A 24,981-nucleotide genomic window follows, 5' to 3' on the forward strand; every position below is an offset into this window, starting at 1 on the left:
AGGACTCCCTCGATAACACAGGACCTCTTTTCGCATTTCGGTGGCCCCAGGTGACGTGGGTCTCTTTCAACCCCCTTAACCCACCGGCGCCCCTGCTGCCGCTAATGGAGTTGGCTGCTGCTTCGTTTGAGCTCAAAGTGCAGACACGTGCCACGCTGGGCTTTTTTCCCAGTCCACGGTTCATGGGTTAACATTCGCACAGTCGCTGCGAAAATATTGCCCACACTGTGCCAGTTGTCGTCGCCTCTTTGCGGCAAGTCGCAGCATTTTCGGGGGTTCATTGGACCAGTGGCGGACGCACCGTGACGGATTTGCATGGCCACCAAAAACCTGAAACCACCACCTCAACCACTCACCACCCCAAGCCACCCACCCCACCCATACATCACTCAAAATGGGCATAACAATATGCACAGAAAGAAAAACTACAGTCTGATTCAATTCAACAGAAATGCAAAAATATATCTAGTAAATTAAACCCTTTTGAAAAAGTATTTAGAAAGGCTTCTGAAATTATTTAAAGTGACGTAATCTATAAGGTTTTCAAACTGATTCAATTACTTACTTTTAAAAACTAAGTTGTCTCTAATAATTTCTAAAAATTTCAAACATGTATAACTTATTATAAAAATACAATTTTTAAGTGCTTTACATTTTTCTTCTATTTATTTCTCCTAGTGTACAGAATAGCAACCCCCTTTTTGGGAGTTTTCTGCGCTGCTATCACAAGCTGCCACACGTTGGCATTTGCAACATTCAACATTTTGTTGCCATGTTGCTTATCAGCCAGGCGGCACTGTTGTTGGGGGTGGTTTTGCATAATATAGGAGTGGGCTGGTTGGGGGCCTTAGGTCCTGCAATCGATATGAGAGAACCCTCTGCAGTTTGCGGTAGGCACACAATTGTTTGACCAGCGCTAAAGGTGGATTTCCAACTGAAACCCCACTCTGATCCTCTTGAAAAGAACCCATACCCGCAGCCAAAGTTAAACACTCGATAAGCGAGCTTGTTTTCCTTTTATTTTCCCTGTTTTTTTCGCTTATGATTTATATAGAAAATTGCCAGGTTGCCCCTGACAGCCATTGATGTGAATCAGGGTGTTTTTCTGCAACAGTCCACCTCCTGAAGTTGTCACAAAATATTTCTCTGCCGTATTTTGTTTCACACTTTTTCCATTTGCATTTCTCCCATCCATTTCCATTTCCTTATCCACTTTCTGAGTTGTTTCTAATTTTAAACCAATTAAAGTTGTCGAAACTTGCAGCTTCCCGAGACCCGACAAGCTAATCCCTGGGTTAAAAGGCTTCGCGGAGGACCGAAAAACAAATTAATATTTATTTTCATTAAAGCTGTCGAAAGTTTTAAATTTCATTCATCCAAAAATGTGTACTTGGGGGTGTAGGTGGAAAGCTTGGAAATTCAATTTTCTTTTTTGGTCGCTTCCTGGGTGGTCCTTTTAGATTGACATGTTCAGGTAATGGGGGAAAGTTTCAGGAACAGATTCGAACAGACTTTTGCCACTTTTTTATGGGCCATTGTCGGCTAATGAATAAGAAAAAATTTTAACATTAAAAGGAGGGGAGAAAAAGGTAAAACCTCCCCCCCTAAAAAAGTTGTGGCACATTTTTATACCCTTGCAGAGGGTATTATAATTTTGGTCAAAAGTGTGCAACGCAGTGAAGGAGACATCTCCGACCATATAAAGTATATATATTCTTGATCAGGATCACCTCCTGAGTTGATATAAGCATGTCCGTCTGTCCGTCTGTCCGTCTGTCCGTTGTCCGTCTGTCCGTTGTCCGTCTGTCCGTCTGTCCGTCTGTCTGTCCGTCGTCTGTTTCTACGCGAACTAGTCTCTCAGTTTTAAAGATATCGAATTGACTTTGCACCCCTTCTTTCCTTTGCACGCAGTATATAAGTCGGAACGGCCGGGATCGGCCGACTATTCCTATAGCTGCCATATACTGAACGATCGGATGCCTAACTTTGGTGTTTTTAAAGTTAGGAAGTTGGGATTTTTTGGGTTTTGTATTTGGCCAATCAATTTGCGTACCAATTTTATAAGGATCGGCCGACTATATCCTATAGCTGCCATATAACTGATTGATCGGAAATGCCATAACTTTGGTGTTTGTAAGTTGAAGTTAGGATTTTCTATGGGTTTTGTATTTGGCCAATCAATTTGACGTACCAAATTTTATAAGGATCGGCCGAATATATCCTTAGCTGCCATATAACTGATTGATCGGAATGTCATAACTTTGGTGTTTGTAAGTTAGGAAGTTGGGTTTTCTATGGGTTTTATTTTTGGCCAATCAATCCGACCTCCAACTTCATAGGATCGACCGACTTATCCTATAGCTGCCTATAACTGACGATTGGAAATGCCTACTTTGGTTTTTTAAAGTTACGAGTTGGGTTTTTATGAGTATTAAGATGCATCATATGAATAATTTTGGAAATATAATTTCGTATTCTGCGGGTATTCACTCTCCGCCAGTTTTTCTTTCTTGTTTAAACAATATTTAAAGCATTCGTGCGTTATAAAAAACTTTTGCATATTAATAATCCGGTTAAAAGAGCTAAAAAAAAAATATTTACAAAATATTTAAAGCCTTTAGATATTCCGAAAGTTCATTACCATTCCTTGACCAGTACTTTCCATTTGTTAAATTTGATATTCCGTAGGAAAAACAATATCTCTGTTCCCATTAAAACAACCACTCACATTGCATGACAAAGAAAATGGTATTCAATTTCCATTTAACACCTTCGTGAGCAAACGAGATAAACTTACTGAGAGGCGGAAAGGTGTTAAAACTCGAACTCATGGCTAACATTCACTTTTTCACGCAGCTCAACAACTTTGTTCACGTGTGCCCTCAGCAAATGCGTTAAAACTTAGTCAAATCGCATTAAATTTAATATAATTTTGTGATTATCACATTTGCAGCTCTCGCGCTCATTCAGCAGCATCATCATTATCATTATCGCCATCATTTGCTTTTGAAATGCTACATCACGTTCGCCGCGAATTGTTGAATAATGAATAATCTGTCATGACAATTGCCAAGTCTTTCCAAAACTCTGTGGGTGACATGGAAATTTCGCTGCAGCAATTTTTCCTTCTCTCGCCGGGGTGTTGTAAATCAAATTTGCGACAGTTTTCCTCATTTCCTGCACACGCAAAAACAACAGAGGAAAAAGCAGCTGAGAAAAAAACGAAAACACATAAAAATCGTAACCAAATCATTAGCAGTTCATAAACAAAACAAATTTATTATAATTTGCATACTTAAGTTGATTGCGTGATTGTTTTGTGCAGTTTTTAGAGGGGCTTGATTGGTCAGTAAATGTCAAACTGTGGACTCTGTTTTACCTCTGTAATTAAATATGAAAAGTTTATTAAGTTTGCAGAATGCTGTAAACTTTTTTAGTGCCTTAAACATTTCGCAGAATTTTCTTAAAGCAAGTTCAAGCTGTTTGGTGTCATTTCCAAAGCAACTTCAAGAAAGAACAGACATTTTTCACACTTTTATATTAACGCATGCATGCCAGACAACTAGTTTAGTGTCAACATTGTATGAGTAATGAGGCTTGAGAGCAACTGAGCTTCAGAAAGAGACGTAAAGGGATAGGAGGATAGAGATGGATAGTCACTGGCAGCAGAAGGCTTTTGTTACGGCATAAGCCAAGTCGCCATCAGCAACAGCCTGTATTTGCAGAGAAAGAAAAAACGTTCAATAAAATTTCGCCTTTGACAAAATATTAATTTGTAACTTAACACGGTTGGTTAAAAGTCCGCAAAAATGTTTTTTAATACGAAAAGCTTGTTTAGATCCTATTTATTATTTTAAATATATCAAGCACTTACGTTTTTGTTATTTAATGGCAAATAAACTGTAGTTTTCAGAATTGTAGACTTTGAGCTTAGTGATTTTAAATCTATAGTTATTTCTTCTTTTTGAGTGAGGGAAACATAATTCTTGAGCAATTCTTTGAGTGTAATCCAATTGCTTTTCCTTGGCCTGCAGGCTGTTCTCCTTGCATGTGTAATCAACATTAAACTGTATTTTGTAATCAACCCACACATACACACACACGCACACTACACTTACGCACACACGTACACTTGGGAAAAAGTTTGCTCGCTCAGCAAAAGCGGAAGTGAAAATGGCAAAGGACGAGTGAGAAAAATGCTGCTTGCAGGTGTCGTCCTCTTTTTCCTTTCTTTTGGCCGGTAAAAAAATGCAACTCATGCAAGATGCAAAGGAGGGGGGATGAAATGGGGGTGGGACTCAGAGCAAACACATTATAAAATCTATACACGCTCTACGCGCACTTTTAACCCATTAACGCCCCCACAAAAGCCAGCCTTAGTTCAGTTCAGTTTCAGGCTGCCGCTGGTTTAATGTTTGCCTGATGACGTGGCTGAAAGTTGTCCAAAATCTAAAACACTGGAAAAATAGTCAGACAAAATCTTAAGATATATATTCGAAAATCGTTGTGTTTAATATCATTAAACAACAGTAAATAAACATTAATAAAATATAGAAAAACTTTTAAACACAATGTTATATTAGGCAACAAAATAACGGCTAAAACTTAACAGAAATTAAATACTTGCCTTCTTGGGATTTTCTCTAGTGATTTCAGAAAAAGTCATTTTAGAAACCTTTTTAAATACTTAGATATTGATCTTTGAAGCATAATATACCCAAATCTTTCTGCACATATAATCACGAACTCCCTGTATTTGCCGTTCTTCCTGAAGAAATAGTGTCAACTTGCGTTGGCGGCATTTTAATGCGAGCACCCGTATCCCCTTTTCCTCCTCCATTTTTTAGGTAAAGCCACCCCAAGTATTAACACCTCAGTGCCCCGTCGCCTCGGGCTTTGCATTGTCTACAGTTTCCTGCAGTTTTTGTTGTCCTATTTTTCGTTGGTCCACGAACACAAAACGTTTTATCGTCTGTGCATAATACATTTTGTCTAAGCTGCATGGCTGTTCTTATTTCGTAGCTGTTGCTGCGTATTCAACGTTATTTTTTGCTATTTTTTTACGAACATATATATATATATTTTGGGCTATGAAGTTATTGACATGTGGTAGGAAGTACTGGCAGTATATTTTCCAAGACGCTGAATCCAAAAGCCTCTATCTCCGCCCTTTTCGCATTAGCCACACTTGGCTTCACTTGGTTTTTTCTCTATTTTGAGTCAACCGGTAACTGATGTCGTTATGCAATCCATATAGCTATATGCCATACTGCAGTCTTTTCAGGCATTTTCTTGTGTAACAGCTGCTCGTTCAGTGGCTCTCAAACTTTTCCCCTTCCCCACAAAATCGCACAAAAGCTAGCTACACTTTTTTCCCATCATTTTTGCTGTTTGGAAACTTTGACCATATTTTCATTTTTTTTCTGCTGAGGGAGAACAGACTGCACTCTCAGCTTGTCTCCCTTTGTAATTATTTTAAAAGCGCAACTTGTGCACGTAACGACATTTGTGGCAACCCAAAAAAAAAACACAAAGAAAAGCCAGCGATTGCCATTTTAAGAGAACATAAACAAAAGCATTCTGCTAAAGTTGTTTGGCAAAAAAGTTGGTGTGGGTGAGTGCGTGACTGGGTGGCACAGAATCTTAAGAACAGTGGGCTGAAATCTCAAAAAAATAAGAGAAGCATTTCAAGGGCGGTACCAGAAGCCCAAAACTTAATTAGATAAATTCCATTAAATGATTCATGGATTTCGTGGAATGTTCATTTTCATTCATTGAAATTATTATTTGGAGTTTAAACTTGTGCCCTCCTCAAGGGAAAATGCACTTGTTTTATGGGTGGAGTGCCTCCATTCTCATATCTCTTGAAAAGCCAAGTAATATCATAAAGAATCTGCACCTAGTGAAACTTTTTCGGCGACGTTTGCCGTCTGCGCCAAGTCAAACGAGGAGAAACCCTTTTTTGTGTGATTCCCCTTTCCATTTTGGCTGGCAAGTTGGCTCCTAAACCAGGCCAAACACTTAGACACTCCCCTCCTGAGCCGCCCACTTATCAAACTTCATATTTACAAACTCCAACCAAAATGATAAAGAGTGGGGAAAAAGGAATTAAGCACAGAGAAAAAATGTATATTTATGCTCTATCTAGAAACAAAATTTGAAAGAGTTTACAATATCTTAAACTTGTAGATAAATATTCTTTCTTATTATACTTTTATTTAATGCAATAAAAAAGTATCTTTTTTATTTAAAAGAAATTGTAAAATTGCCCGAAAAGCAATCGACTGCATTATCACAAGTTTACCCAAGTTTATTGGTTGAATCTATAGTAGGACATTTTTTTCTGTGCCTTGGAAGAGTTGCCTTATATTTTGTAAAGTCAAGTGCACTATGGACTCCGAAATGGTGGAGCCGGGTAAATGCAAAGTTCGGAGTCTACACAAAAATACTTCCGGCGCCGCGGGCCATTAGCTGAAGACCCTAGAGGGCACTTCAAGGCGCGGAGATACAGATAGAAAATATATGTAGATAATGTACACTCAGAGGGAGGGTGAGATGGAGGGGAAAAGTCAGCGACTTGATAATGATAATGAGTGAGAACGTTGAATATCCCTGCTGGAAATGCTCCCCGCTGATTGTTATGCAAAGGAGCAAATTAAATTGCTGCAAAAATGTTTGCCGACGAGGGGAAACCCCTGTCACTTCTCAACCCTTTCCCGCGTATTTCGTGCATTTAAGATATGCGTGAGTAGAGGAAAGTTGAAGTCAAGTTGAAGTTGAAGTACAAGTGAAGCCTTCAACAAATGAAATCCTCGAGCATGCTCATCTGCCAAGTTAACAGACAGTAAGGGAGCCATTATAATTCCCATCCAGCATCGGGAATAGTGTCTCAAGTAGAGCGGCAATTGTGTCTGCCGGCTTTTCTTTGACTTTACCCCTCTGCTGCGGGGCTGCTCAATTCAAGTTTTGTGAACAATTTCAATTTGCCTCGAATAAAACTGGCTAAATATTTTCTTAATTATTTCCTGCTGACATTTTCATGACTTGAACACGAACGATGAGTCGCATTTAACACTCAATTACACTTGGAAATTTTCAATAATTTTCCATAACATTTCATCTTTGATTTTTGGTAGAAGGAGCAGTTCAGACAAATTGTTTTTCGCTATACAGCAAGATCTCTTTAGCAATTTATTCACAGTTTTATTATGATTATCAAGCCAGCGAGCGCATTTCGTATTTATGAGTTTTAAATTAAATGCAATCTCGAGGATTGTTCTCTGCCTTCCGGCTCCTCAAATATTTATTGATTTCTGTCAGAAAGGCTCGGCTCTTCTTTTCTTATTTGTTATGGCAAAGGATAAGTTTGCCACAGGCCTCTGACAATTTTTGCAAAACGGTTTAGTGGCGAGGAAGGGGAAATTGAAGTGGAAGTCGGGGAGTTGGCAAGTGTAGAAAAGTTTGGCCTTATTGAGCCTTCAATTTGGCCATGTCCTGGCGCAATGTTTGGCTTAAATATTTTATTTGCCAATGGATATCCTTTTCAGACCCCAAATGTTGCGTGTTCAATTGACAGGAATTGAATGAAGTTCTCATGAACTTCTGTCTCTTTGAATGGCGAACGGAAAATACTCTTTGATTTACTTTAGCTTAAAGCTTTGGATTTGTAAACTCTTAAATATATTTTTAAAAAAATAAAAAAAATTAAAATTGAGCTTTTTTTTATACAAAATTAAATATTTACTTTAGATGTAATGATTCTTTTAATTTAGCCACAATTTGTATAATTCTTTACTAGTTTTTTGTACCTGTTCTTCTGACTTTTTCCACTATCCCTTCCAATTTGGTAGTGTATTTACATCAGTTCAGCACCAAGCTAAGAAATATGTATTTGGCGCCTTTTCGATGTCGGATTTGAACCTTCTGCCAGTTGTTGTGTCTCCAAATCCTGCCTCCTGGTAAATCCTCCTCATATAGCCCACAGGCCTGTCTGATTGTCTGGCTGTCTAACTCCGTATTACCCCCACTTCTGCCTCAAAATGTCCCCCAGAAGTGTTAACTTGTTTGGCCAAGATTTACAAGTCGTCGTTGGTTTTCTTTGCTCACCTTTTTTTGGGAGCCTCGGGGCCTGCAAACTGAACTCCAATTCAAATTCAGCTGACAAAAGCATAAATCGGTTTCTGGCAACTGACTTAAGCTCACTCACTTTGATGTGCGAATAGAAGACGAAGTATAAAAGCTTGTTGTAATTTTCAATTTCTGTCAAAAAGAATCAAGGCGAACGATGGCGACAGGACACCTTGGGAAAACCACTTAACCGCACTTAATGCCACAAACAATTTTACAATTTCAACTGTCTGCCGCCTGTGGTTCCTCACCCGAAAATGCTTCACTTAAGTGCCTCGGTACATGGCTCTTTTTACAGTCATTAAAGTTAATTGTGTAGTGAAGAAAATTGTGGCGAAAAAGAGCAACAACTATGAGATCACTGAAAGGAAAATACTTAAGAGTTGTTATGTAAATAAGAAATTATTGTAGATGTTTATTCTTAAAATACCAAAATATTTGGCAATTTTAAGCCAGTTTAGAATTTTTTCTTTTAAGCTGCCATTTCAATTAAAGTGGCTTAAACAACTTTTTTTGTTTTTGAAATTTTCAGTGTAACTACACCTGCAATGGTTGAGTGGTTGACATTTCTGCGGTGCGCCGCCGAAAACTGAGCTCCTTAAATCCTTCGAATCCATAAATTACCGCACGCCTCGGCTGCAAAAATTATTTTTAATTAATAATAAGTTTTAAGTGCGTTGGCATGGCTATGGCGCACACCTTAGTTGATAACTCCCTCCCCAGATTTTCACAGTCCCCCCCGAACTTTGTGTAATTCAATGCCTTTGCCTTTGCTTTTTCCTCTCGTTAATATTGCTGTTTTTCCAGGGCGTCTGTCTCGTTTTCATTCTTTGTCGTTTTTGTTGGTGCGGCAGCGTCTATTAATTAAATTAAAAAGTTCACAGCCATCGTTGTCGTCAACGAGAATGGATGCCCCTTCCATTCGCACTTTCTCATCAGCCAACTATGCAAAAAAAATTAATAAAATAGAGAACGTGGGGAATAAATTGAATCAAGTTTGAGAGCCATTTTAAAGTTTTAGAAGCCCTGGCAATGTGGGAATTAAATAAAATACTAGATAAAGAAAATGCTTTTAACCTTTAACCAAAATGTATTTGTGGGAATTAATTAAACCCTATTAAGCACTTTTTTAGTGACTTGAGTATATCCTGCAGTTATGCAGTTGATGTCCATGTTAACATCTTCAATATGCAAATCATTTAAACAATTAACCAGACCGTCTGGCCAACTGATTCAATTGAACTCGGCAGACTGATCAACCGCGAACCGAACCCTTTTCCCCCAGATTCCAGTAGTTTAAAGTTTAAACAGTTCATTGGACGCTGTACTTGCATTTATTTTTTTATGTATATATTTTTCCGGGAACCCCTGTTTTTATTTTTTGCACATTCCGCTCGACAATTATGCATTATTTACAAAAGTTAATTGCCGACGCGCAACAGCATTGTTCAACAAGGGCCACGCCCACTTGGAGGAGGGCAATTAACAACATTATTGACTCTGTTCGCCGGCAAATTGGGAAAATGGGTGAAAAGGGAGGAGGACCCACAAGCGGCACTTTGAAATGCTAATGAAATTGCCTTTTAAAGCAGAAGCTGAATGCTGAGAGCTGAAAACTAAAAAGCGAAGAGCAGAACAGCAGCCGGAAAATGTCCTCATGGGCCCTCTTCTTTTAACTTGCTTAATTGATAAATTGATTAAATTGCGAAAAGCCTTAATTGCATGACCACATCAGTCACACCGAGTGCAATCTCTCGAAATTTAACATTTAATTTGACTCGGTCTGCAAATTGCAGTGCCCGTTCTCCATTGTCCCGATTCCAAGGAAGCTACGTTAATGCGATGTATTTTGTCAGCACTTGAAGTGTCACATCAGCTCGGAATTCGCAGGATTCAATTGGATTTGGCTTTGTCTGCTCCCTTCGACGGCGGTGGCCAATTTGAGGGATAAATTACTGATTTCGTCTATTGTCTGCCGTTGCCTGCGTTAGTTACTATTGGACGGCGTTGGGTTGAGTGCGGTCTAATCCTGAAAAAGCGATTTTGTAGTCACACAGAGAAAAATCAAGGGTTTGTACTTATAATCCCAAAGAGTTTAAGACAGACCTAACATTTCTATCATTTTTCCAAGTGTAAAGCAACACATTCATCTTATACAGCAAACTTATCGCATAAAATTCCAGGAAATGGCCCAGCCTTAACCATTTGATTACCCATTGGCTCGTCATAATCATCGGGCGTTTTCGTTCGATCCCACTTTTATGGTTATCTAAGGCTGGCAATCCTTTGCCAGCTCAACACTTTCTCAGTTTTCGAAGTTTTCGGGGGCTTTTTAGGTTTTAGTACCCGTTAAGTCCTTTGGGATAGAACTAGAAACGAATTCCATGTGCCCCAGGCATAAAAGGTTTGCTAGCTTTGTCTCCTTCTGCCACCCATATATCTCCTTTGGTCCTGACACGTTCTTCCCCCTCTCTCTCTTTCTCTCTTTTTCCAGATCCTTGCAAATTTATTGCATTTACTCGATGAAGTTTTCCGCACTTTTTCTTCGTTTCTGCTGGCCTTTTTCCTTTTGTGGTTTTGCTTTGATTTAATTTGGCCATCCTTCCATTTCGCCCGTGTACTTTCCTTTCCCTGGGCTCACTGCAATTTGCGAGCTTTGTTCAATTGGCTTTTCTGGTGTCCTGCCAATGTCCGAGTCCTGTGTTCGCGCCTTGTCCTGTCACTCATGCGTCAGCGGTATTTGTTTGGGTGTTGGCGCTTAAATCACCCGGCGTGAAACTTTTTAAAGTTGAGAGATTTCCTTTGGCAGATCTGCCAAAACTTTCCTGCCACATAATGCTTATTTTATATTTTTTGGCCCGGCGATCCAACTAAAAAGTGTGTGGTTCATAAATTGGGGAGGAAGAACATAGCCGAGGTTGATGTAATGCTGTATGACAACTGGGGTTTTGCGGTGGAATTGCATAATGTGCAAACAGCAAAGGTCAAAGTAATAGCACAGAGTATAAAGAGGAACAATAAACAAATATTGATTGTATAGTGCAACACAGGTTTACAGTCTATAATTTGTTTTTCTTATATTTATCAATGCTTTAATATTACAGTTTTCATATAATATAAGTCATAAAAATCATTAATAACTTTATATTTTTTTTTTTTTTTTTTTTAACTTTTATAAATGTAGAAATTTTATTCTTAAGATTAGCACACTGCTACCCAACTGGCAGCTTAATCTAATCGGTTTTTACAAAAAATTTTACAATAATTAGTCTAATCGTTAATTAGGGCAAGAAGTAAATTCGTAACATATATATATATATACATATATTTTTTATTAATTAAAATGAGTTAGGTAATGTTGCTAGGTCAAAATCCGGTCCGGTAGGTCTTGAGGGTGGTGTCTTTTCAGTCTTCTTTTGACTCGATTACTTGGTTCAGCGCTGTTTATAGCAGCGGTACCAAGTTTTCTAGCTAGGCTGTTGGGGTGCTCATTTAGCCTCTCCATGTACTTCCGAGCAAGTTCCTGCAGCTTGTCTCCAAGTTTGGGCACATTGAGATCACGTTCGATGTCACTAGTTCGCATAAACCAGGGAGCTCCAGAGATCCTTCGAAGTGTTTTCGCTTGCAAAACCCGGATTTTGTTGAGGTTGGTTTTTGCAGCGATGCCATAAACCTGGAGTCCATAGAAAAGAGTTGGCGCTAATATGGACTTATAAATTTGGACCTTACATCCAAGTGCGAGCTTGTTGCGTGGTCCGAGAAGCCAAGCCATCCGAGAAACTTTGGTCCTGTAGGAGTGTTGGATACAAGTAATGTGCCTGCCAAATGTTAGTTTTTTGTCCAAAGTGACACCAAGGTACTTGTATGCAGGAAGGGCTCTGATTGGACTTCCGTTGAGGTTGACTCCAGGGCAGCTACTTCGACAATTAGTGAAAGTTACATTGGCACATTTGTCTGCGTTTACTTGAATGTTCCAGTTCATGGCCCATTGGTGAAATGCGTCCAGATATTGTTGCAATGCAAATGTGGCAGCCAAGATACTTTTGCTTTTGTCAGGACAGCAGTGTCATCAGCGTAGGTCGCAATTAGCACGTTTTGTTCAGCAACTTCAGTGATTGGAGATTCTGTAGGCATATCTGAAGCATAGATACTGTATAGAGTAGGACCGAGGACGCTACCTTGGGGAACTCCGGCAGAGATCGGTTTGATTGATGACTTGTACCCATCAGCAGATACGTGGAAAGTGCGTTCTTCCAGGAAGCTTTTCACGAGCTGGAACAACTGTGGCGTAAAAAGACTTTTGGCTTTGTACAGGAGCCCAGGGTGCCACACTCTGTCAAAGGCCTGCTGGATGTCAAGGAAGGCAGCAACTGCATACTCCTTCTTCTCTAAGGCTTCTAAAGCAAAATTGACCACTCTGTGCAATTGCTCAGGAGTTCCATGTTGAAGACGAAAGCCGAACTGAAATTCCGGAATCGCACTAGTGACACTCTCGTAAGTGAGTAGCCTGTTCAGGATCAGCCTTTCCATGATTTTTCCCAGGGATGGTAGAAGACTAATGGGCCTGTATGAGTCCACGTCAGTCGGCGATTTACCTGGTTTTGGGATCATGATTATATTCGCCGATTTCCAAACTTTCGGGAAGTATCCAATAGTTAGTACGCTGTTGAATAATGACACCAGGAATTGCAAGGCTTGATCCGGTAGAAGTCGAATCATCCTGTTGTCCAGCAGGTCTTCACCGGGAGTTTTCTTCGGTGAAAGTTTAGCTACAAGGTCTTTAACCTCTGTCAGTGTGACAGGGCTAGCAGGCAGGCTCATTTGAAAGGGAGATTCCAGAAACTCTTCAACTTGTCGACGTATGCTTTCAGGCGAATAGTCGTAAGGCTTGAAACGTTGCTCGAGGTTGTTAGCGAACGCTTCAGCTTTTCTAGGCTCGTACGGCACCAGCCACCTGAGGGGTTTTTAATTGCTGACTTTGGGGTGGGCTGAGCCTTGTACCGTTTTGTGATACGCCACAGCGAGTAGTTGGAACTAGCGTCTGTGCCCAGATTCTCTAAAAGCTGTCAATAGAATCTTGTTTTCTTCGGGCGAGCGCCTTGCTTAGACAGTTAGCTAGCCGTTTATATATCTGATGCATTCGAGCGTCTCCCGTTCTTGCATATTCCCTTCTTACTCTTCGCTTTAGGTTGAGAAGTGCCGCAATTCTGGGTGGTAGCTGGAGATGCCTAGAGGTCTCTGTATTTTGGCGATTCCCGGGTGCAGCTATCTCAGCAGCCTGGTTTATCATGCGCATGAAAAGGCTGATGGCATTGTCAATGTCAGAAGGTTCCTGGACTTCTAATGTAACCTCGCTCAGCTGCTCTGTAGGCTTTGAATGCGTTTATATTAGCACCTCTGGCAAGGAGTTGCGTGCGCTGTGGTTTTTTCACAGGTGTGGCATGCAATCTGGCCAGGATTGGAGTGTGGTCCGAGGAGAGTTCATGGAGTGTTCTTACTTGTAGCCTGTCTATAGCGTATCCATTGATTATTAAAAAATCATGCGCTGTCGGTGTTATCAGGGGGTTATATGAGTAAAAAGTGGCTTCACTCGTGGCAAGAACTTAGTAATGCCCATTTGCAATGACTTCTTGCACCTGCTGACCCCTGCTACAGGCTCGTGAGTTTCCCCACCATGCATGTTTGGCATTAAAGTCACCGCCAGCAATAAATTTGATTGAATCCATCTTTCTGCTGGAGGTAGATATATCGCCCCTAATGTGACATTCCCTTCTGAAGTCTGTAATTGGATGCTCGCTATCTGTCTGTTGTTGCTAGAGGCGGGGAGCAGGGGATTGTGACTTAGGGAATCCTTTATAATGACTGCGAACCACCTCTGCTGTTGCCACTGGGGTAATAAGCATGGTAGATAAGATAGCCTGGCAATAGATGCGCTGACCATCGCGCATGTGAGTTTCTGTGGCAAGCATTATGTCTATGTTATGAGCGCTGAGGAATAATCGAAGCTCTTCAGATACTCTGACTAATCCACGAGCGTTCCACAATCCGATATTTAATTCTGGTTGAATCATTTCGGCAATCGCGCAATGAGAACGTGGACCAGCTCTCTGAAAGCCTTGTTGGACTCTGCATTTTCCTGCATTAGCTTAAACAGAGTGTCGAGTTTGCTATTAATGTCGCGGATGGCATTATCTAACGCTGTGAACTTAAGGCTGAGCCTAGGGTCTGAAGGAGAGCTTGCGTCACTCTCCAGGGTTGAGCCAGTCCTTGCTTTCATATCTTTGGGTCGAGCTATATCAGCATACGATATGTTCGTTCTCAATGCCTCAGCTGGTATAAATCCACGCGATGCGCGTCCTGGATCATTAGTTATCGGAAGTCTAGGCCTCGGCTTTTCTTTTTTATTTTTTCTGACTGGGCATCCTTTATCTGTCGAGACGTGGTTACCGCCACAGTTTACGCACAAGCATGTATCGCTTACACAGAGTATGGAACCAGTAACATGAGGACCACTACATTTACCACAAACAGGGTCCAGAACACAGTAGTTCTTAGAGTGCCCAAAAATTTGGCATCTTTGACATTGTAGTAATTGCTTTCTACGGGAAGCACGCTCGACAGTGACTCGGTATCTCCCAAGCTGCGTAATTTTTAGGGACTCTGCTACGTTTGCACCCTGCTTAAGGTTGATATAAAACAAATTCTGCCTAGTTTTATAATTTACCGCAGCTTCGTTGTCATCCTCATTAACCTGGATGTTCTTCCAATCAGTTTTTTTGGGGCAGTATATGTTAAGAACCTCAAAGCCGAATTCAGTAAATCCCTGTATTATCTGAGATTTCGGAACGTTTGTATGAAGTCCTTTGATCACTACTCTGTAGGCCTTGTCCTCTTTCAACTGATGGTGCCAAAATTGACAGTTCAGCGTTGTCAGAGTTTTTACAGCTGCCCGAAAAGCGTCTGAGTTTGCTGTATAGATTCTGGAAACACCAAATTTGGAAGTGCGGATGTTGTAGTTTTGGAGCCAATGCTAAGATCAAGAGATTGTTCCAATAAGACCGGATCGCTTACGTTCGGCACACAAATAGCAGGAATCTTGTTAGATTTTGCGGATTGATCTTCTCCACCTGTACCGTCATTGGTAGAGTCAGCATCCTCCAGATCCTGTTTCATTTGTTCTGCTTCAGCAGCCAGAATCGCGAATCGATTGTTACCCAATGCCTTTGCAGAAGAAGAATTGGTCGGCTTGTTGAGCGGCATTGTGGCCTGCAACTTAGTTTTGCGGATCGGGGGCGGAGTAAGAACAGGTATAGAGGGCTGAGCCACGCCTTTACGTTTTCGACTGACATTTCGGTCAGGAGCTTGAAACGGGCATTTCGAATTATTCGTTTTGTTCGTCAATGTAGTTATTACATTTGTCAACGGAGTCATGGTTGAGCAAATGCTGCTGGCCGCAGTTGCAGCCACGGTGTAAGTAGAAGAACTGCCCAAGATTGTTTGGGCGTTCGAAATGGTGCAGGTAACACTTGTAGTAGAGTTACTGCTAATTGTCACCATGGAGCTGGTGATCGTTAAATGATCGGTCATACCTGCGAGGTGGACAGATAAGCCTGGATGGCGGGCGCGGATTTGGGATCTTATTTCCTCAGGGTCTGCACCAGCTATATTTCTCATCTTCTCAAATTTATCGCTCCTATTGCTAGGCTGCGAGTGAGCAGATGACTCTTCCATTATATCAATTGTCTTTATACTTATGATGTATAAAGCAATTGATATTCACAGTTCACGATCAAAGTCTGCAAGATAAGTTGTAAACAACCTCCCGCTTACGCAACGCGCAGAGCGAGGGGTAAAACACGCTTTAAGTCTCGCTTATCGCTGTTGTTTTTCGCGACAATAACAGCCACCGCTTTGCAGTGGCCAAAAAGTCTTCCTGTGCAAGGTGTATACACGAGCGGTAACGAGGCCTAGGCTGGATTACTTGAGTTAACTATAGAACACACGTCTTTACTCCACGAATGCTGGGGGGAACTGGGAATAACTTTATAGAAACTTATTTTACAATTTTTATCCAAATAATGACAGACTTTAAATAAGCTTTTTAAAAGAAAACGTATTTGATTTCTAACCATGAAAACATGTTTTATATACATTTTTGTATTTATTAATAAGTTCTATAACTCCGCACTCAACTGTTACTTCCCCCGCTTTTCAAAAAATCAGCCAACTCCCTTTTGGCTTGTACTTTATGTTGAACATATTTTATTGATTACATATCCAGCTCCAGCATTTCCAACTCCGGCCACTTTTCCGGCGTGTTTTGGCACAACTTTATGAGATTTCTTTCCCCCAGAAAGATTTTGGGGCATTTCGCATTGCATTCTGGTCACCCAGTCCCTCATTTCTCCGTTGACTTGGCAAATAAATTGCTTATTTGTAGCGACGATTTGCGGTAATTTGTGATTTGTGTGGTGGGTGACATCATCCTTTTGCGACAAGGGTGGAACTTGTGTCTTGGTCTCCCTCGGGTTGCATATTTGCCGTGGCTATTAATTAAACATATTTGCAGCTCTGACTCCCAGCTTATGGCTTGCCATAACTTATTTTGTCTTCTGCCAGATGATGACCATTAGAGGAAGTACAAGAAATGGGCAAAATCAAAGAATTTGATGAGAAACCCAAGCTTTTTTGTGGCACTTTTTGGCCTGCTCACTCTGCTTGATTACAATTTATTGACTTTTTTCATGGGAAATCCTCTTGGATTTTCTCTCCTTCTCTCTTTTGCGACTTAGCCACGCCCACTTGTATGCATATCGTTAGCAAATTGCAGGCTCACCAGGACACCCGAAAAAAGGATTTGCATGTGTGCTGGCGGTAAGCTAATATCCAGCCAATTTCCGTTTGACTCGCTTCGCGTTTTTGCCTTTTTTTTTGGAGGGTATACAACGGACCACCTGGTTAACTTGGCCAACATGGCCCTGCTGGTTCTGCCTTTTGTGTTTCCGTTTTAGAAATTGGAAGCCAAAAAGCACCGCGTACCGCCTCTCCAGTGTCCTTCGTGATTTCACCCGTTTTGTGTCCTTTTTTCGGCGCTGCCATATAAATTTGTACAAAAGCTTAGGCAATTTTTTCGCTCTTTCGTTTGCCCGCAGCGTTGTCGTCGTCTTCGACTCATTTGCATATTCGGCACATTCAAAATACCCTCCATGTTTGCCCTGAACACCCTCTAAAAACCCTGACCATTTATACTCATTCTCCTTTTTATGAGCTGCGACTATCAGTGGTGTTTGGTTAAAGCCGAATTTAAAGAGTGAGAAAATATATTAACATTATTTCAAAAGGGAACACGAAAGTTAGCGAATCAGAAAAAAATATTTATATTTAAATATATTTAGCTATTTTTAGGTACAAATTTATTGTTAATTCTAGTGTTTTTTTGTGTTTAAAATAGTTGAGGGATAATTTGTCAAATGGGTTTCAAGTTGATTGGAAAAAAAGGTAAACATGAGCAGGCAAATGTCAGATTCAGAGCAAGAAGTCAGGAAAAGATGGCCACAAAACTGTGGTTTCACAGCCACAAAACCACAAAGAGCTTGGCATATTGACCCGAAAAAGGGCTACTGTCCAATAGGCGTTGATTGGCATCCCGAAAACCGAACTCTCCTCCTTTTCTCCTATAGTTAACTGTCGGAGCTAATGGTTCGAAGGGTGAAAACTGTAAAGTGAAGTTGGGAGGGCCCGAAACTGAAGTGGCTTTCCTGCCACTTGGGCGTTTATGGATATTGACATCTCAATGGCCGGCGCCTGTAATTTAATTAGGGCAGTGTTTCCCGAGAGAACGACGAACCTGAGCTTGAGCCTGAGTCTGAAGAGAACTCGAACTAAACTGTGGCCTTTCCTTTGTTACTCCTTGCAGCAATTTCCCGCGAAGACGGCGACGAGTCGACGCACCACCATCACCACCACCACCACCATCGCGGTGGCCACGGCGGGCACCACAACCACGGTAACAAAGTTCCATACAACGGCTACAATTCGGAGGAATACTTGGATCGACTCGAACCGAATGGCAATATACCCGCTGACAAGACAAATTGCAGATATGGAGGTGAGTTTTCTAATTTCTGTAGACAAAATAAAAAAAAAAAAAACAAAAAAAAAAAAAAATTAAACCGGGATAAAGTTTATAAATTAAATTATTTATAGAATTATATTATGTAGATACTAATTTGTTTTCTTTGAAATAGGAATATTTATAATATGTATAAAAGGAATTGTAGTTTTCGTATAAGCATCTCACCAAAATTGAAGCAGATTTAAGCCCCGAAAAGGCCCATTCATAAGGCTTTGCCTAATTTATCGCCCGCTTGTGCAATAATCTCTCATTTAAGCTGCCCTCCTCCACCGAAACTAATTTAATGATAAGATGCCAGGCCCCTCATCTCCGACTTTCCTTCAGACTGACTGGCAATAATTTATGCCTCCGTCTTGTGTGAGCAGCGTGTCTAATTATGGAAGCAAGTTCCATTTTCCCAGCTTTTCCTTTTTCCCTTGCTGCAACTGGGGAATTCCCTTACTTCGACTTAACATATTGCTCTGCACAGAAAGGAAACTTATTAAAGATATATATTTTGTATTTTTTTGCTAACATCAAATTTAGAAGAGTAAATTATATAAAAATTTAGGAAAAGCACTCACAGAATTTTAAATAAATTGAAACTTTTTAGAACAAAGAAAATTATTTCTGTTATGCCACTCACTTTTTTCTCTGTGTACCACTGCTCCTCTGTAATTTATCAAATTTTTGTCTCATTTAGCTAATGCAAACAAGTTTTTTCTGTTTCATTTCCCCGTTTGAGCTTATCTAAGCGAAAATTTCCCCTGATAAGCGTGCCTCCCTGTCATCATTTTCTTTGCCCCTGTTTTTGTTTTTCTCATAATTGTAAATTGCAATTTTATGCAAACAATGGATGTTGTGTTGTAAGGGGGCAAAAAGTGAGGTAGTCGTTGACATTGCCGATAAGCCTGTGAATGTAATGGCTTCATTTGTTGCTCGTGCACTTGAAGCTGTTGCTCCTTGTTATTGTCCTTGTAAAGCGGGGCACTCAACTTGAATGTACTCCCTTTCGGTGCCTCCCTGTTCATATTTGTGTGGCCTTTGTCTTCCCGATGTCTAGGCCTTTCGGAATCGGGCCATAAAACAACGGAAATGGAAATATTAACAAGCAAGTGCACACCAACAAGGGAATTATTCATAACCAAATGGAAATTGTGCATGCTCCATATATCTTTCCCGGGTTTTAAACTCGATGCCATTATTGTTTCGCCGCCATTGGAATGCCTTTTCCTCGCCGGTATTCAGCTTTTCCTCCAAGTTATAGTCGTCTGACATTGAATTCCATCGGGTCGGTTGTTATGGAGCCTAGATTATTGTGGAACAAAGTCGTTAAACTATTCCTGTGAAAGGGAAATGCATTTAGGTACGGAAAACGGGTGGGGAAAGTGTTTACGTGATGTCATGACACGAATGTTTATAGTTGCCAGGTATTTACCAAGTTGCCAAACAATTTTAATCTGCGTTTAAATGAATGCCATTGAAACAGAAGCTGCTTGATAATATTTAATAATTAAATGCTTTGTTTGATAAAACTATACAGCACATTGTAATAAACTGAGAAATTGACCTTAAAAGTAAAGTAAATCTACTTTGTTAAACACTTAATAATAACATAAAACAAAATATCTAAGTTGAGGTTTTTTCTTTAGAAACGGAAACCAAACTATTTTGTCATAACTCAGACAACTATCGATGCAAACTTTTTAATTCCCTTATCTATAAAAATCAATTCTATAAGTTTTTTTAAGCCACCCTCTGCCCACGCAATCATAAAGTTGTATAACGCACAATAAATTACAGAGTTGTGAAAGGCAGCAGAGAAATTCCACACAGTTAGCACAGCACATCCTTCCCCTCCCCCCCGAATTTTCCAGCCCCTTTCTTCCCTATCAGCAAAAAGCAATTTCAGTTTTTCATGCTGCTCCCATTTTTTTTTTGCTGTTCTGATTACATGATTTATAAGTTATCTTCAGCAAAACAACAACGCTGTTTGCCATTAGAGGGGGAAAAAGCAGAGGATGTGAACAATTTATGTTCAACGCTTTCGCAAAAGATTATTGTTTATATGCGCAAATTATGCCAACATGGCCGTGTAAAATTGCGAAAAACATATTGGCCAAAAGAATTCGCATAAAACTGTTTAAAACCACCCCGACAATGATGGTAAATCATGTTTTACAATTATGCGTGAAGCATAAATATAAGGAATAAATTTAATTTGCCAAGGAAAAATCCGAAGAGGTTTTGAGTTCGGTGATAAAGTGTGTGAAGGTTTTTTTCGAGGCATCATGAATTCTTTTTAAAGGCGCGTAATTCCACCTGTAAGCTACTTTTATAGGGTGAAAGAAGAAGGTCCTTGTATAAACTCTACTCAACTTGCGCATAAATCCTTTTAACGCTTTATTTGGCTTCTGACGCGCTTTCTTTTCCCATCCTTTCTCCTTTCCTTTGTTTATTTTTATTTTGTACTTTGACTCGCAGGATCCTGTGCGTTTGTTTGTTTTTAATGCCGCTTCCTTGGGCCCCAATTTCGCCCTCTTTCTTTTTTAGCCACCCTTTTTCGCTCCTTAGACTGTCTGTGATTTAAATTTATTGGCAAAATACTTAAAGTAAATCTTTTTGTTTCACTTTGTTTTGTGTACGTGTCTTGGGGGTTTTTGGTGTTGCTTTCTTTTTAACAACCCTTTGACAATTTTCGGTCTGGTTTTTTATACCTTCCACGTCTATTAAGGGTCTCTCTTGCGGTTCATTTTAAAATTCTAACTGGCAGCCGCAACCAGAATCCCTGCAAAGAATTTACCCGACGCCTTGCGGTTTCGGCAGCGTCTTTCTTGTGGCTTCCACAAAGCCACCCCACTTACCCGCCACCCATTTACCCACCCCCTTTTGAGGTCACCACCACCTCCCCCTGTCAGAATCGTTGCAGTTTATTAACGAAGCAAAAACATGTCGCCTTCGCTGACTTGTTTTTCCCGACGCGTTTCAAAAACCATTCTCTGTTTTAATGATTTAGTTTTCCTTTTTTTTTTTTGGGCGGTAAATTCTCTTGCTTTTCCTTCGGTTTCTCCTTTTTGTTTGATGTCATTCTGCGTGAGACAATTTTTTTTGGTGGTTTTCGGTCGTTTTTTGGTTGGGCTAATGAAGAGACTTATGCAATGACATGGAAAATTTGCGGTCCGCATTTTTCTCTCCGTTTGATTTTTCTCTTCCCCTTTTTCCAGTGTTTTTCCGGCCACTACACAGCATTTGCATGACTTCTGGAGGGAAAAGTGGGGGAAATGGGGTTGGAAGAAAGGAGTGTGAGCTTATCAAAGGGCCAAAGGCTTTTTTTAAGCTTTGATAAATGAAAAGTTTGCTAATTGGCTTGTTTAAAAGAGCTGCCACAGTGAAAACAGTGGATAACTGTGGCAAATGCACAAGTATAACAACTCTTTGAGCCGCAAACTCAATTCATTAGCTGAAGATAGGGGTGCCAACTTTGTGTTTAAATTTGAAATGCACATGGAGTTCAGATTAGTCTAAACCGTGAAACAAAGTCAGAATAATACATATCTAAAATGTTAAAATGATAAAGTGAAAATGGAAAACACTTAAGTTCAATAATATAACCTTAATTTTTTGTAGTGCGGGCAATTTTACTTTCTTTAAAAAAAAAATAAAGCAACAAAAATTAAAAAATCATTCACTGTTCTTTCACCACTTTGAAGTCAAATGTCGTGTCTACAAATTTTAACCCAACCAAGCTGCCCAATTTTTTCGCACACCCCCTTAACTAATGCAATCAATTTTCTTTGAGAACTTTGTCTGCCCAACTAAGCAAAGTGAAAGCTTTATAATAATCCAAAGTCAAGCCACGTCCCACCAACTTTTGGCGTACCACTGGCAATTTTCGCCATTGTCCTACTACTACTTACAAAAAAAAAAAAGGAACCCGCTTCCCGTTTGTATGACGAAAAAGAAAATTGTCCAGAAAATATCTTTTGACAATTCACCGCTTTATGCATACTAAGCTCATTATGGCCAACTTGAAGCACAGAGAACATCCTTTTTTACTCCTCTTTCCTCGTCTTTATTATTCCTTAACCGAAGGGCGGGTCTTGAAAATGTGTTGGAAAAGTTTTTAATAGTAGTGCCCAGCCATCACCCCCGTTGGTTTTGATGAGCTTTTCTATTTTATTGCATCTTGCTGTGGCTAACAATGCCCCATGGGCAGTGCCACGCCCCCTGGTCAAAGAAAGTGGCACAATATTAAAATTCTCGCTTGTCATTATAAATTCCTTGGCCAACATCGCAGGATATAATAAAAATAATAATGGGGCGAACAAACAACAAAAAATGGACAACAGTGCCTTAAAAGGTTTTACTTCTTTCAGTTGTTAATGTGATGAAGGTACACTGGAAAAAATATGTTCGTGAACCTTGTTATCTATTTGGGGTTCTTGGTTAATAATATATGTCTGTCCTAGAATAATAATATATTATTTTTAAGTACCCTGTTAGTACAAGAATATATTCATAATTTTAAATATTATGATAAATTCCATTTTTTCTTTAAGTATATTTTGAATAAATAGATGAGAATTAGGATAGCTTGGGGCCATTTCAGTTGCAATCAGCGAGAATTTTGACTGACAGCTGAAGTATCTATAACGTCATCGAAGGACCTCGGGTCATAAGCCCCAAAACCCGAACCCCAAAAACGGAATTAGGATTCATAATATGACAAAGTGGATGGGCGGGGAAAGTATGCTTTTCGGGGGTGGCAATTGTAACTAAAGGTTGCCCGTCTGCGTGAGCCAACTGATATCATTGAGACACACACACAGCCACAAAGGCACACTCACATAGGTGTGCGTAAATTATAAGCAACTTGCAAATGTGGTTGTCCACATGGATACGCCTACAAACACATTCGTAGGCTGGCATTCCCATACATTTGGGTATTGGTCCACAGGGAAAAGCCGGCCGACACTCTATATCCTTGCAGTGGGAGAAAAATAGGTTAAGAGGAAATTAGAATTACGAAAAAAGAAGGAAAATGTATAATATCCTTTGTCCGACATTATCTTCTCTTTGCGTTTATTGAAGATATCTTACAGGTTGTAACAGATAATAGCCCTATATAATAGAATATATAAATAATATATAAATATATTAAATATTTGTAAATGAAATTTCGACATAATTTAAAGATATTTAAACATTATTTAATGTTCTTTCGATCAAATACAATAGAACTTCCTATAAAAACATAAGACTGGGTTTATTGTGACCTGAAAGATAGTTGGCGATCACTTTATACTGTTGATTTCTAACAAGTGTTTTAAATAAGTAATGTTTTCAGTATATCCCCCTAGTCCTTAGTCCACCCACTCCCCTCCTTTTCCTCCAGGCTCCAGTCATATGCCTGTCCTGGCCTTCGGAACAGATAACGTCCGTTATGTGTGTGTGTTGACTGTGACAGCCTTGGGGCATCGCCGTACTCCTTCCCCGAAAGTCAGGACTGTGGGGTCTTATCCCCACTGGTTTACCTATGGCCTACGCATTTCATTTGGTCAGTCGGCGTTTCCGTATCCTTCCTGCCACACAGACCACTTCAAATTTTGATTGTCAGCTACGTGACTGCGAATGTGTGCGTTTGTATCTATGCGAGGAGCGCTCTGAATGAAATTGCTGCAAATTATTCCCATTACGTTTTTGGAGGGCTGCATTTCAAGTTGATTGTCGTTTACATTTCGCAGAGCAAAGACCAAAGGAAAGGGGATTCGAGGTTTTCAGAGGGTAGAGCCATCCACCGGATGATTGAGTTTCGCAATAGGAATAGCTGTTGGACAATTTGCAATGGAGCAATCAGACTGAGCCTCGTGATTTCTGCAATAATGTATTCATCATTCGTCGATTATTCCACCATTAAATGTGTGCTTACATTTGCATATTTTATGGAAAGGGTTTGTAATCATTTCATGAAATCTATTAAGTTTTGTAAGGCTAATTTAAGCATTATCGAGGTGTAAGTCATTTGAATAATTAAATGATAATCTAAAGAAAAGAGTGTTTTGCTGTAAAAATGTTTCTGAATTTACATTGTTAATACTCACTGCTGTTATTTTTTCCATGTTATGATTGTTACTCTTTCTAGTCCCTACTTTATATAGCCATTTAATTGGGTGATTCACGTAAATATAAAATATATGTTACACCAAAAAAAAAACAAAAATATTAATAACGTAAATTAGAGGATCTTTTGACAATCGGAATTGATTTACCTTTTAATTGTGCGAATATTTAATGGTTGTTTAAAGGGTATTAAAGGGTATTTCATCACTCTTCATCTAGTCTCTTCTCCTAGATCAATCAGCACTACTTTATTCCCCAGAGTACCTCCCAACCAAAGTGGAGGCCTATTTACTGACCAAACATCTCTTTTGAATTTCCCCGCTTTGTGGACTAAAATTGTCTACGTGTGTCCTTTGTGGAAAGCTCAATCCCAATCCTCTCAATAGCTCGGTGTGTTATTGCCCGGCGATTCTCCTCTATTTTTGCCATTTTCCTGAGCGATTCGCAGCGGACAAACAATGCGGCGTTTTCATATATGACGAGACTCCAAAGGGAGCATTGTGCACTTGCGTAAATATCTTTTTTTTTTTTTTCGTCTGCCCGGAATGACAAACAACGGATGATATATTGCAGTGGCAGTGCCACGGCCACGCCCACCGCCTTTTGTTTGCAGTTGCCGC

At 40.0% G+C, this 24,981-nt stretch overlaps 1 protein-coding gene across 8 annotated transcripts in view; it reads left to right on the plus strand.

The window, feature by feature from the left end:
* LOC108037909 (cyclin-dependent kinase 14) overlaps positions 1 to 24,981 on the plus strand; it is a 107,253-nt gene that overhangs the window by 58,060 nt on the left and 24,212 nt on the right. For all 8 annotated transcript variants that reach the window (XM_044457531.1, XM_044457528.1, XM_044457529.1 and 5 more), the window contains one exon: positions 18,044 to 18,235. In XM_044457531.1, coding sequence (XP_044313466.1) covers positions 18,044 to 18,235 — 192 coding nt within the window. The remainder of the gene's footprint in view (positions 1 to 18,043; positions 18,236 to 24,981) is intronic.

The sequence above is a fragment of the Drosophila rhopaloa genome, unplaced genomic scaffold, assembly GCF_018152115.1.
Source record: "Drosophila rhopaloa isolate 14029-0021.01 unplaced genomic scaffold, ASM1815211v1 contig_163, whole genome shotgun sequence".
Classification (NCBI taxonomy): domain Eukaryota; kingdom Metazoa; phylum Arthropoda; class Insecta; order Diptera; family Drosophilidae; genus Drosophila; species Drosophila rhopaloa.